Here is a 13,087-nt window from a genome sequence, read left to right as displayed (position 1 = left end):
ATCCGATTTACGATTGAAAAGATGTGCAAGTGTGGTAAATTAGTTCATATTTATTGCCAGAAAAGATATATAATAAAATCAAATGTCATGCTTACGGGATCACCTGCAATTACACGATTGGAGAAAACGGCCAAAAACCACGTGGGACTGTGTATTAGAGCCGTGGTATGAACGGTGTATCTTTCACTTGTTGCTCGAACAGTTCGTGCATGCAACAATTTCATCTTATGTATCAGGCGTGTCAAACACGTATTTGATACAGGAACGTTGAACCTCACTTTGCATCTTTCAATATGCAAAAGTTTTTAATATTTTTATTACGTAAAATCATTTCATGTTATAAAAGCAAAACATTACTGTAAGACAGTACGAGTAAAACGTCGCAAGTAAGACATCACAATTTTCTATACACGTTTGACATGCCTGTTATGTATAAAGTGTTAGGAATGCCGATTCCGTAGGTATGCAACAACTTTTTGTTTAATGATTTGATGCAATTTAATAATAACTGAGGTGTACAATTGTGGAATAATCATGCATTTGTCGATCCATGTTTCCATAAAAACTTTAAATTAAGTTTGGAATTTGAATATTGAGGATAATCGTACTTTTCAATGCCGTATGCTAGGGTATTCGTTTGAGCAGCTTCGATGGGCAGCGGATGGTGTGGAAGTAAGAGGCAACCTTCAATATTGCGTTAATCATTCAAAGCTCATTAAATTGACATTCTATACGGTTTGATAGGGAAGTGTAAGTAGCTAATTCATTCGATGTTCAAATGATTGGTGGGTCTTTGTATTGCTGGCAAGCTGTAAGTCATTTGGATTTGTCATTGATTATTCGCCGTGTTTGATATGCGTACTTTGGAAAATTTATTTTTATGTTAAAAAATAGAGGAGGTTAAGCAGATCACCGCATTGCTGTGGTTAACATGATGAGTAATAGCATGACGACTAGTAGACTGACATCTTCAACTCGAATGTCGATTAATGTGTCGAATATTACAAGCGCTTTACGAGTTATGATGTAACTTTGAACTTATAATTGGGTTTTAGGTTTTTTTTTATATTTTCTTGTTTTAAATATGGTCGAAAATGTGTAACCAGCCTTCTTGAGTAAACTACCTGTTCACTTGCTAACTATCTACCTTGCATAATAGACGAATAATGGCTTACTGAACCTATTTATATCACAAAATCGTTATGTCAGTTCCTGCTATGCTAGAACGGTTCGAATAGGGATTGATATACAGTTTTGCTATTTGAAAGACCGGTGTCTCTTACCCTTGATTGATTTTCCTCGTTCTCTTCTTAGGCCATGCCTGCCATTTTTGGCTTACTAGACTTAAAGATACCACGTAGATAAATAGTCATTCCTCACAACGGGGGAACGGTACTAATGGGATTTGAACTCGGGACATGCCGCATGAAGACCGGGCCGCTTTCGCATCTACCACCAGGCCGCCCCTAGACTACCCTAAACCATGTATTGATCTCTAGACTGCCCAAAATATATAAGCCTAGCCTATAGCCTCCGGACTGCCCATATAACAAAGATTCAAAAATGGGGAACCTTCTTTTCGCTGAAGATGGAATTGTGGTCAATATTGAAACTTGTATCTATAAATAAATTGTAAACATTTGGAATGATAAGTTTTAATAGTTAAAAAAAAAGTTTTGAAATTTTACTTGTCATTACAATATTTGTTATATTCTTGCTATCGCAATACACTTTTCGAAAATCGACGAAACAGATGTTTCTAGATTGTTGTTATTATTTTAATCCCTACAAAGTTCCTAAAATTGTGACACACATTTTTGTTGTACAATTTATGTTATAAAAGTTTTTCAATTCATTTTCATTCATCTATAACCTCTAGAAGTCGCGCCCTGACTCGTGGTCGTGAGAAGCCTTGAGAAGCTGGATAGTTAGTCATGCGTACGAAAAGATGGTCTGGACGGGATTCAATAAATGGTTCTGTCATGTAAAGGTTTGCTTCGTAACTGTATCTTTACTGCCTACCTGACCGCCCCGGAACATTAATTAGAATTAAAAAACTTAAATAGAAAAAATGGGCATACAATCTTTTTTCATGATACTATTTTTTTTCACTATACTACTAAAGATGGTCTGGACGGGATTCAATAAATGGTTCTGTCATGTAAAGGTTTGCTTCGTAACTGTATCTTTACTGCCTACCTGACCGCCTCGGAACATTAATTAGAATTAAAAAACTTAAATAGAAAAAATGGGCATACAATCTTTTTTCATGATACTATTAAACGTGTAGAGGAAACTCGTTTATTCCCGAGTTCGGCGTGAGTGTAATATTTATTGTAACAGATCCCGTTGCATTGGCTCGTAGAAAATGCTCATATTATTTTTATTTATGATTTCAACTTGTCGTATTAATCGTAGGCTTTTTGAAACCATCCCTTATTTTTAACCTTTTTGTTCCCGTCCAGTATTATCTGAAGAACATTCCTGTACATTTCTATTATTAATATACTTGTCGATAGATTAAATGAGGGCAGCATATTTGTGCATTTAATAATATAATATTCCTACTAAAGCTACGTGGCATGATGGAATATTTATTCTTCTTTGGTACTATACCCTTGAAACGTTGCTGCGATTCCTGGTCCTACGATATGGATCACATCTACCAGCCCAATATTCATACATATACTCATATTATGGAATAGGTTTTGGTTTATTTGTTTTTTTGGTGTTTGGTTTTTGGCCACATTCGTTGTTGTTCTTGTTTTACAATTACTTGTTACAAAGGTTTTAAAACAAGGCGCCCTTTTCATGCACACAGACTGTAAGCATACGATGCTTACATGCATGTTTAGTTCAGAAATGTATAGGGATTTGTATATTTTTTAATCCATGTTCCAGGTGATACCTGGAATAGCTAGACTTAACGGAATATTTTCTTTTCATTCTATATTAGCCACCACCATATTTGTGACATAAAATGTGGTTTCACTGAAGAAAATAGCATTGGCAAGGCGTGAATCAAATATAAAATTAAGAAAATTTGATTTAAACGATCAGTAAAAAAATCTGATTGAAAATAAATGCAAAAAATTCAAAATGGTTAGATGTTCATGAATACCGGTCTGTTTGAAATTTATTTAATTAACCTATTCAAATAAAATGTCCAAGCTCATCCCAGTGTGTGTGTGAAATGAACACTAGGGGGCGCTGATGGTAGAATATGTCAACAAATTTGGCGCGCTGTTGCTGCTTGCTTGTTGCTTGTTTGTGATTCGTGAAAGAAGACACTTCGCTAACGAAAAGTGCTATTAAACTGAAACAATTAAACTTTTAGTCAATTACCATGGATGTAGCAGATGCGCATGTTGGACAGCTTCGTGTTCGCGATGAGGTGGGAGTGCGATGCCAGAAATTGTTCCTGGATTTCCTCGAAGAGTGAGTACACCACAGTGAGGGTGGTTGATGGTAGTGGCGTGTTCGTTGTTTGCTTATACACATTTTTCGTCGTTCTTTAGGTTCAAGGAGGATGGCGAGATCAAGTATCTGAAAACCGTGGTGGATCTGGTGAATCCTGACCGATCTACGCTGGAGGTCAGTTTCGAAGATCTGGAGAAGTACAACGAAACATTGGCTACTGCGATCATTGAGGAGTATTATCGCATCTTTCCCTATCTGTGCCAATCCGTTTCACATTTTGTGCGCGATCGGACAGAATTGAAAAAGGCCAAAGAATGCTACGTATCGTTTGTCGATGTACCTACGCGCCACAAGGTTCGTGAGCTCGGCACTTCCAAGATTGGAACGCTGATTCGCATCTCTGGCCAGGTGGTACGCACGCACCCGGTCCATCCCGAGCTGGTGTCAGGCACATTCGTGTGTCTGGATTGTCAGACGGAAATCCGCGACGTAGAGCAGCAATTTAAGTTCACGAATCCAACTATCTGCCGCAATCCCGTGTGCGCCAATCGCCGCCGTTTCATGCTGGAAGTGGACAAATCATTGTTCATTGATTTTCAAAAGGTTCGCATACAGGAGACGCAAGCGGAATTGCCTCGCGGGTGTATACCGCGTTCGGTAGAGGTGATTTTGCGTGCAGAAATGGTGGAAACTGTACAGGCGGGAGATCGGTACGATTTTACTGGAACGCTGATCGTCATACCGGATGTGGGAGCACTGCAGCTGCCCGGAGCAAAGGCCGAGATTGGGTCTCGGCACAAGCAGGGTGATAATGCCGCCGAAGGTGTGCGCGGGCTGAAGGCGCTGGGTGTGCGAGACTTGAACTACAAGATGGCTTTCCTAGCCTGCTCGGTGCAAGTGACATCCTCCCGCTTCGGTGGTACCGACTTGCCGATGAGCGAAGTAACGTCGGAAGACATGAAGAAGCACATGACCGATGCGGAATGGTCAAAGGTGTACGAAATGTCGCGCGATCCCAGGCTGTACTCACACTTGATCAACAGCCTGTTCCCATCGATCTACGGAAACGACGAGGTGAAACGGGGAATTCTGCTGATGCTGTTCGGAGGGGTCGCCAAAACTACGCAAGAGAGTAAGTGATCGAACGACGTTTCTTAAACATTTGACAATACATAAGCATTTATTTACCATGCTTTACATTTTACATTTTACATTACAGAAACGACTCTTCGTGGTGACATCAACGTGTGCATTGTGGGCGATCCAAGTACGGCAAAATCGCAGTTCCTGAAGCAAGTGTCCGATTTTTCTCCGCGTGCAGTTTATACGTCGGGAAAAGCGTCGTCTGCTGCCGGTTTGACGGCGGCCGTAGTACGAGATGAGGAAAGTTTCGATTTTGTCATCGAAGCCGGAGCACTTATGCTGGCGGACAATGGCATTTGCTGTATCGATGAGTTCGACAAGATGGACCCGCACGACCAGGTTGCGATTCACGAGGCCATGGAACAGCAAACGATTTCCATTGCCAAAGCGGGCGTGCGAGCCACACTGAATGCCCGTACCTCGATTTTGGCCGCTGCCAATCCAATCGGTGGCAGATACGATCGGTCGAAATCGCTGCAGCAAAACATTCAGCTGACGGCTCCGATTATGTCGCGTTTCGATCTGTTTTTCATTCTGGTAGACGAATGCAACGAGGTGGTCGATTATGCTATCGCAAGAAAGATTGTAGACCTTCACTCGCATATCGAAAACCGCGTTGAGCAGGTGTACTCGCGTGAGGATGTGCTGCGGTACATAATGTTTGCTCGGCAGTTCAAGCCCGTAATCAAACCGGAAGCGATGGAGCTGCTGGTTGAAAACTACGGACACTTGCGACAGCGCGACACTGGAACGACTGGCAAGAGCACCTGGCGAATTACTGTCCGGCAGCTGGAAAGTATGATTCGGCTGAGTGAAGCGATGGCCAAAATGGAATGCAGTGAGGTGGTGACGGAACAGCACGTGAAAGAAGCCTACCGATTGCTGAACAAGTCGATCATCCGAGTCGAGCAGCCGGACATACACCTCGACGATGAGGAAGGAGAGGAAGGCGAAAACATTATGGACACTGGTGAGAGTACACCAGGAGACACGCAGGAAGATACACAAGGAACGAACGGAACGGGAGAAAACGGGCACGACGAAGTGCACGTCACGAAGAAGAAGCTGACACTTTCTTTCGAGGAGTACAAAAATCTGTCCAACATGTTGGTGATTCACATGCGCAACGAGGAGAGTCGCTTTGAGTCGGAAGAGCTCGAGCAGGAGGGAATCAGCAAAACGCAGCTAATCAACTGGTACCTTGGACAGGTTGAGGATCAGCTGGAATCGGTGGAGGAACTGACGGAGCGCAAGATTTTGATCGAAAAGGTGATCGATCGATTGATTTATCATGTAAGTATCGGGAACGATCCGATTTACGACTTGTTTTTATCCTTTCGGGCATAGTTTGAAGTAAAATGGGTGTTTTTTAATTCCGGCAGGATCAAGTAATCATACCACTAAAGAAGTCCGGACTCGATGAAAAGGGACCGTCCGAGGACGAAGATGTGCTGCTGGTGGTTCACCCTAACTACATTGTGGAAAGCTAATTTCATGAGCCTCGACGCATCGGTTTGTCCATCAACATTCTCTCTTAGTTTAGCGTTTTCTAGTAAGTAAGAGCGTGTTTCATTTTGCTTTTTTATACCATATGAACAATAAAACTTAACAATTATGCCAGTAAGTTAAGTTGCTGCACAATAGGCATGTTGTATGCAGAGATGACGTGGGTTCGAGAGAGACGAAGATGTTTTACAAATACTGTGAAAAAATTAAAGTTTCCCTACAAATAAGTATACAAACAAATAAGATAAAGAATAATCAATTGCAGGTATGCCTAAGGAAACCCATCAAACATATCATTTTGTCAGGCTCTAACCGATTCCTGCTAGTGTCCTAGAGCTTTAGCTTCCTTGTAGTTGAATATTGTGGATTTTCCTCAAAACGTTCTCTGTTCGCTTTCACCTAAGGAAAAGCAATTTTACGTACCTTCTCTTAAGCACCACCAACGTTCTAATTTCTAGGCGAAACATTCTCAATAAAAATTTCAAAATAAGCGACTTTTATTCTCTGCTTATTACTTATGGTAGCCATGGGTGGTAATTTGTTAAATGCGTGTCTCTTAATGAAATTTCAAGATACACAGCACCTTTCAATCAGAATTGTCTTCGTAGGCATGAGAATTTACGGAATTAACTTTTCTGGAACAGTTGACGCATAATTGATTTGAATGATTTTTATCGATTAGCTTAAACGTAATTTGCGACTCGAATGATCTTGTTTTCGCTCTACAACCTCGAAAGGTCTTGGCCTACCCTTTGCTTGCATCCTTGACTCAATTGCCTGAATGTGAATAGCGAATAGGGATTCGATACCCGGTCCTGACGTGTGACGGTCGACGCTGCTATTCAGCATAGGATGATTCATACTATCTGCAATTTGGTATAGCTCAAACCAAACCCTTTGTGTATGATTGTACAGTGAAGCAACAACATGAAATGGGGTTGGACATACAAACGGATAGTCTTACATTTATTTTATTTAACTTAATTCTCATCGTCTTCAATCTTAGGTGCGAGATAGTAGCGGATGTGTCCCAGGTCGGGAATTCGGTATTCAACTACCAGCGGCACATCTGCCGACATGGACAGCTGCACTTGGTTGCACAGTGGCGTTGCCTTCGTAAAGGAGTTCAGGTAGCGGCATGCAAAGGTAAGCGTTACTGGTTCTTGCATTTCGATAATGACCGATTCGTCCTCTTTGTCTACGCTGGCCGTCTGTGCCAGCTTGATGTTGGCTGAACCAGCATCACCAGAAGCCGAGAATTTCACACCTGCGGGGAAAAGAAATGGATAAAAAATATATTAGCTTTCTCATGGTCATTCATAAGCTGTTGCTCTGAACGCATACCTTCTTTGGTGCACGAGATGACGACGGATTCACCGAATTGGGACAGATCGCGACAGATGCGTGCAAATTCCATTGCCGGCATACGAACGACGCACGCATAATCCGTCTCCGGAATGCCCAGGTGCTCCTGGTCCAGGTTCATCAATTTCATTTCATAATCGGACACTTTCTCCTGGTTCTGTGATTCGAACATGAAAGTGACGGTGTCGGCATTATCCTGTGCTTTCATGGTAAGGGTATCATCGTTGTTGGCACACTTCATGATCTTGGCCATATTAGCCAAGTTCATGCCCATGGACAAGTTTCTGTCACACCGGTACTTGTCGAATCCGTCGGAGCGTAGCGATAGCGATACGAGCGAAACGTGGGAGTTGTCCATCGCTTGCAGCTGAATGCCGGAATCACTGCAATCGAATGTAGCCTCATTCAGAAGATCCTTGATCGCGTCCAGGACCTTCTTCAGGACGTTGCTAGCGTTCAGCCGTGCCTCAAACATGTTGATGCTGTAGGTGGTGCAAAATCACACTATATTTTGTTGCTAAACTACACACAATAAAACAGAATCGAGGGTATAAATTAACAATAAAACTGAATTACTCACTTCAATGGGAAAATGTAAAACAGGATCTAGAAGCCACTCGCTGGCGTGTGCACAGGACAAAGATGTGAAGACAAATAACTGTGTAGTTCTGTAATTTTGGCGCACCAAAGTTGATGCTTACAAAAAGGCGCGAAACAACAACAGCAATGTGTCAATTTTGACGGCCAATACATCACAGTGGTCGAAGACAGTTTCGTTTGCAGGCCATTTCATTTTTTTTAATTTTTCGGTTGGGAAAACATATTCACTTTTTATCATAATGATTCAGCGTTGTTTTTGGCTAGATTACGTGTGGAAAATAATATGGAAATAGCTGATCAGCAGAAAATGAGATTCATCTATTTAATGTCCATTATATTCGTTGAAAGTGGTACTATTTTGGTTGTTAAACTATCAATTAATGTTTTCGTATTTTCATAAAAATTCAATCATTGGTTTGGCTCCTATTTTAGGAAGAATGCGCCTTTTTTCGGATGACTGCGTTCCTATTTTCGGCAGGGCGAATATACGATTTGAAATACTCTTAAAAGTATTATTCATTAAAGAAAAATAATTAAAAAAACTTTGCTTCAAATTTGATTTGATTGCTCAGAAAAATTGCAAACCCATTTTTCTAAGGCGCTAGTTTGTTAAATCCCGAAACTGCCGAACTATCGGCAAAAAGCAAAACGGACGGAATGTGTGCTCTGCCAGCCTTGCACAAATATTTCAATATTTCGGTAAATATTTAAATCCAAATGAGCCAAAACTTCCTTTTTGAAGAATAAACATTGATATTTTCTGATTCTTTCTTGTTATGTTTATTTGTTGGAGAAGGGAGAAATACACGACTCGAAGCGATATCCAGTTTAAGCACGTGTTTATTGTACAGAGAACATTGGCGTAATGATTCACATGGGGTAACTGTATCAGTTTACGGCACGTTAGTGTAGCTGATCAGAAAAAATATAAATACAATCATTAAACTCAATAATTTTGATTGAAGGTGGTTTTATTTTGGTTGTAAAACTATCAAAGAATGTTTCAGCACTCATGATTTATTGATTACATCCAGTTTTGTAGAAATATTAGCAATAATGCAAACATTGGTTTTCCTATTTTGGGTAGAATACTCCTATTTTGGGCAGGTTGTGTTCCTATTTTCGGCATTTGAAACACTCGAATAGGTGTAATTAGTTAAAGAAAAATATTTTAAACAATTTTCTGCTCTTACTTTGCTAAAATTCTTGATAGAAAGTAGTTAAATAATTAATTTTATGTTGCCCATTTTGGATATGAAACTGCCAGATTTTGACGTCTCTCGAAAATCGCTCTGAAATTGCACTGGATTGAGCAGTCAAAAATCAACATTTTCCATGTACCTATTTTCGGCAGCCTTTAAAGTGAAAAAATAATCATTTATTGGATTTTTAAATTATCAATGAGCTTCGAATAAATTTTAAACTAATTTTATTGTTCAGAAAAATCGAAACCCCAATTTTTTTAAGCTCTAGTTTGCTAAATCTCAGAACTGCCGAACTATCGGCACAAAGCCAATTTGACGAAATGTTTTGAGCTCGGCACAAATAATTCGATATTTCGGTAAATATCGATCTAAATGCGTCAAAACTTCGTATATTAAGAATAAACAATGATTTATTCCTTTAAAAGTAGTTGATAGTTCATTTCTTTTGCGATTTTCCATTAATTTTGCTATTTTTGTCGACCTGCCGAAAATAGGTACACTGCCGAAAACTGGAGCAGTTACCCTGTATATTTTACCGGGCTGGACAAAATGTGAATATGACACGACATATGTCATACAGTTGAGGGGTAGAGAATTGCTCTCTTTCAACATATTTAACGCTTTTTATTTAAAAAAAATGCGTTTCGTGTACCGATGTATCGTCAACATGTAAATCTAAAATACCTTAAGAATTGTATATAACGTAACATTATCTGCTTTTACGACTTTTTTACAAGAAAAACTAATAAACACACACAGCATATGCTGTGAATTCTACCTACAATTCAAATCGTATAAGAATATTGTATAAAAATCGTATAAGACCAAATTGATGATCCAAACTAAAAAGATAGCTGCTGTTGATAACTTTCAGGAGCTTTTTGTAGTAAATCCGGTTAAGGAGAGCAATACTCCTGAGTGTTGTTGTGAGTGCGTGAGTGAGATTATAGTGAGTGTTTTGAATTGGAGAGTTTATAAAGTTTTTTAACTTTCTTGACTTCTATGGTGACCAAGACAAAAAGTAGCATTCCTCGTTGCTGCTCATGGTCTAGCGTTGTTGCTTCGAGAAAGCATCAACGCCTTTACTCTATCCAGACGTGGGCCAACCAATTCCTTGCTTTATTTGTGGACGGTCAAAAAGAGTTGACGGGCTTAGTTGTCTGGTGCCATTTTCATAACATAACCAAACCACCGGCGTTTGGCGAGTCTAATTCACTGCACGATGATGAGGCCACCGTACAGCTCTTGAAGCTCATTATTGTAGCGGCTTCTTCATTATTCTTTCACACAGTGGCGGGTTTAATGGTACGCGAACTACACAGCTGCGGAGGGTCCTGTCGTGTGAAGACCGGTAAACCACTGTCGCATTTACCACCCGGGCCGTCTCCCGGGCAGTGGCGGATCAACCTGGGAGCGGAAGGATCGGCCGCTCAGGGTCTCGTCGGCGAGAGAAATCCTGTTGGTCTTACTCACAAACGAGTCACAATTAGAGAGGCCTCAACTGCCATTCCTCTCGGGGTCCTCCAAAATCCTTGTCCACTAATGCTCCCGGGTTATCAGATTTGATTAGACAGAGGCCCCCAACTCTTATTCTGCTAGGCCCTTAGCCTAGGAATTAAACCGCTACTGCCTATATATAAGGCCACTAGAGAGAGGTTTTGATAGCGATCGTACTGATTGTGTACGTTACGAATCGTTGCTGTGTGCCTTGCAAATAACTAAATTCAAACAAAATTTCAAGCAGCTTCCTATGCGAAGTAGATCTAACGTCATAGAGGAGGCGAACTCTTTCCAAGACAAGTACTTAATAAAGGATCTTCTTTGGTATGATTTTTGTTTTTTTTTTAGAATGCGATTCCCTCTTTAACACGAAGCCTTCGAGCGTTTGGTGTTTACTATCTCCATAAAATTCAGAGTGTTTGTTAATTTTATTACAGCTATCATTTAATATTTGCTACCGTGTTATGAAGAATGCTTGTCTTACTTTGTCTTAGATTTTTCCTTATGAAGATTATAAAACTAGCAAAATGAGTTATGTTTCATCGTTGCAAAATATGACATCATAAATTTAATGATTAATATGCATGTAGTTAAAGCCCTATCCACTTTTTTTACCAATCCTATCGCTCACACTAAACTTATAAATTAAGACTGGCGTTGAATGGTGATTCACTATATTTTCCATTCTGCCTGGGAAGTGTATTGTCCTGGCCACAAACATTGGCAATAGATTTTGGGGTCATCATCACTCGCTTTAAGCCATAATTGACGTTTTGACTTTTAAGACGTATTTTCAAGACAGCGCTGTGAAGCCGGTAGTCATGTCCATTATTGGGCTCCTATGGCGTTGGTTTGCGTTGGGGCTATTCTTCATAGGATGTACGAATGAATCCTTCGAACGTAATAAACGTAAGGGGGCACGGGCTCTGAACTTGCAGAAAGGATAATACGCTTCTTGCCGAATGCAGCTAGAAACCGCGGCAGGTAGCGTAGGAGCGAAAGGAGCTAAATTTTAGCAAGAAATTAATTATAAAGCTAGCAGCGTACGTGTCTGATGTATGTAAATTTGATTGGTGTTGTCTCATTTGCATATAATTGAGCGTATAACGTATGTATAAACCTTTTGGTTCGGCGGTGTTGATGGCTTGCGTGAAGGTGCCTGGAATCTTGTTCACACACCAGTGGTGCAGAAAATGGTTGAGTACCCTCTTTTGCATCGAAAGAAGGCTACGCGCGTCCAGCCTGGTGCATCTGGCTATAAACGCGTGGCCTGTAGGCTGCACAGAACGCTCTCCATGACGGATGGTACTGGAGCAATTTGAAAGTATTCAAATTTAATACGAAACGGATACAACTATATATTGCGAGTTACTATTAAATGAAGGCCCATTAAAATTGATATATCGATAGTTTGCAGGATCGCCACAATCAGAAATCTTTCAGCGGTTGGGCCATACATTATGGCGTGAGTTGGATACGCTGTAAATAATGATGAGTGGTCCGGCTTTCGACACTGCATAGTGCGAACTTTATGTGTGGGCTTCATACGAGTCGAGGGTAGTATAAAGAAGGAACTTAGAAGTATGAAGAGAACAGCACAGAGCACAGAGTTTCGTTTATAAATTGTCCAATTTAAAGTTATGCCCAGGAACAAACTCAAGAAATTAAAGAAGAAATTAAAAATCTATCGTTTTGCTGCATCTGATTATATACTCCATACAACGCAGAGATCCATCCTTTCTATGCATATGTTTTACGTTCAAGAAATGCCTAGAAAATAGCCTAAAGGCATTGTTTTCTTAAAGCCCTACATTTCCAGACTGGTCGATTGCATCGCCTTTGGGTAGGTGGAGGTGTGCATTATGCACACTGCAACCAGACGTACGATTGTACCGTTGACATGTGTGCCAGGCAAGTGTTCTGACCGTGTTGGGAAAATGGCGAACTAAATCATTTTCCATCGCCATCGTCCGTTAGTAGTTGCACCTAACTGAATGCCAGTATGGCTGTCTTAATCGGTTATACTTATGGCAAAAAAAAACAAAACAACTACGACTGTGCTACCGTTTTGCTAGTGCTAGGTTGCATTTTGCGTCATGAAGTAATCCCTCTAGTTGACGCTAGCTAGTAGCTCGGTGCGTTCAATCATTTTTGCAGCTCGCCGGAGCATAACGCTTCTGGGGGTAAGTTTTGGTTTATGTTTTACACGCCGGATCGCACTGAAAACACACGCAAAGCCGGTGGCAAGAGTCATCACGTTCACTGGAAACACGTGTTTTTCTTTCTTGTAAGCATGCGCTGGAAGTTAGTGAGTGAGCGAGCTTGAGTGTGTGGGGAAAACGATGGCC

The 13,087-nt window shown here is 40.7% G+C and overlaps 2 protein-coding genes across 3 annotated transcripts; one reads left to right on the top strand and one right to left on the bottom strand.

The window, feature by feature from the left end:
* Positions 1 to 3,199: 3,199 nt before the first annotated feature.
* Positions 3,200 to 6,192, top strand: LOC118511036 (DNA replication licensing factor Mcm6). The gene is made up of 4 exons (XM_036053627.1): positions 3,200 to 3,438; positions 3,519 to 4,552; positions 4,640 to 5,856; positions 5,946 to 6,192. Exons 1-4 carry the CDS (start codon positions 3,347 to 3,349, stop codon positions 6,051 to 6,053), a joined length of 2,451 nt encoding a protein of 816 aa, XP_035909520.1. The 5' UTR covers positions 3,200 to 3,346; the 3' UTR covers positions 6,054 to 6,192.
* Positions 6,193 to 6,542: 350 nt separating this feature from the next.
* Positions 6,543 to 8,171, bottom strand: LOC118511037 (proliferating cell nuclear antigen). 2 transcript variants are annotated; one of them, XM_036053628.1, is made up of 3 exons: positions 8,015 to 8,171; positions 7,414 to 7,916; positions 6,543 to 7,336 (listed from the first exon to the last, which is right to left on the bottom strand). In XM_036053628.1, exons 2-3 carry the CDS (start codon positions 7,907 to 7,909, stop codon positions 7,050 to 7,052), a joined length of 783 nt encoding a protein of 260 aa, XP_035909521.1. In that variant the 5' UTR covers positions 7,910 to 7,916; positions 8,015 to 8,171; the 3' UTR covers positions 6,543 to 7,049. The 2 variants fall into 2 exon arrangements, with proteins under 2 accessions (XP_035909521.1, XP_035909522.1); XM_036053629.1 differs by having other exon boundaries at positions 7,003 to 7,336; positions 7,414 to 7,938; positions 8,015 to 8,168.
* Between the last annotated feature and the right edge of the window lie 4,916 nt (positions 8,172 to 13,087).

Source organism: Anopheles stephensi, chromosome 3 (assembly GCF_013141755.1).
Source record: "Anopheles stephensi strain Indian chromosome 3, UCI_ANSTEP_V1.0, whole genome shotgun sequence".
In the NCBI taxonomy this organism is placed as follows: domain Eukaryota; kingdom Metazoa; phylum Arthropoda; class Insecta; order Diptera; family Culicidae; genus Anopheles; species Anopheles stephensi.
Note: the sequence above shows the minus strand (reverse complement) of the source record. Positions and strands in the feature narration are given on the sequence as shown.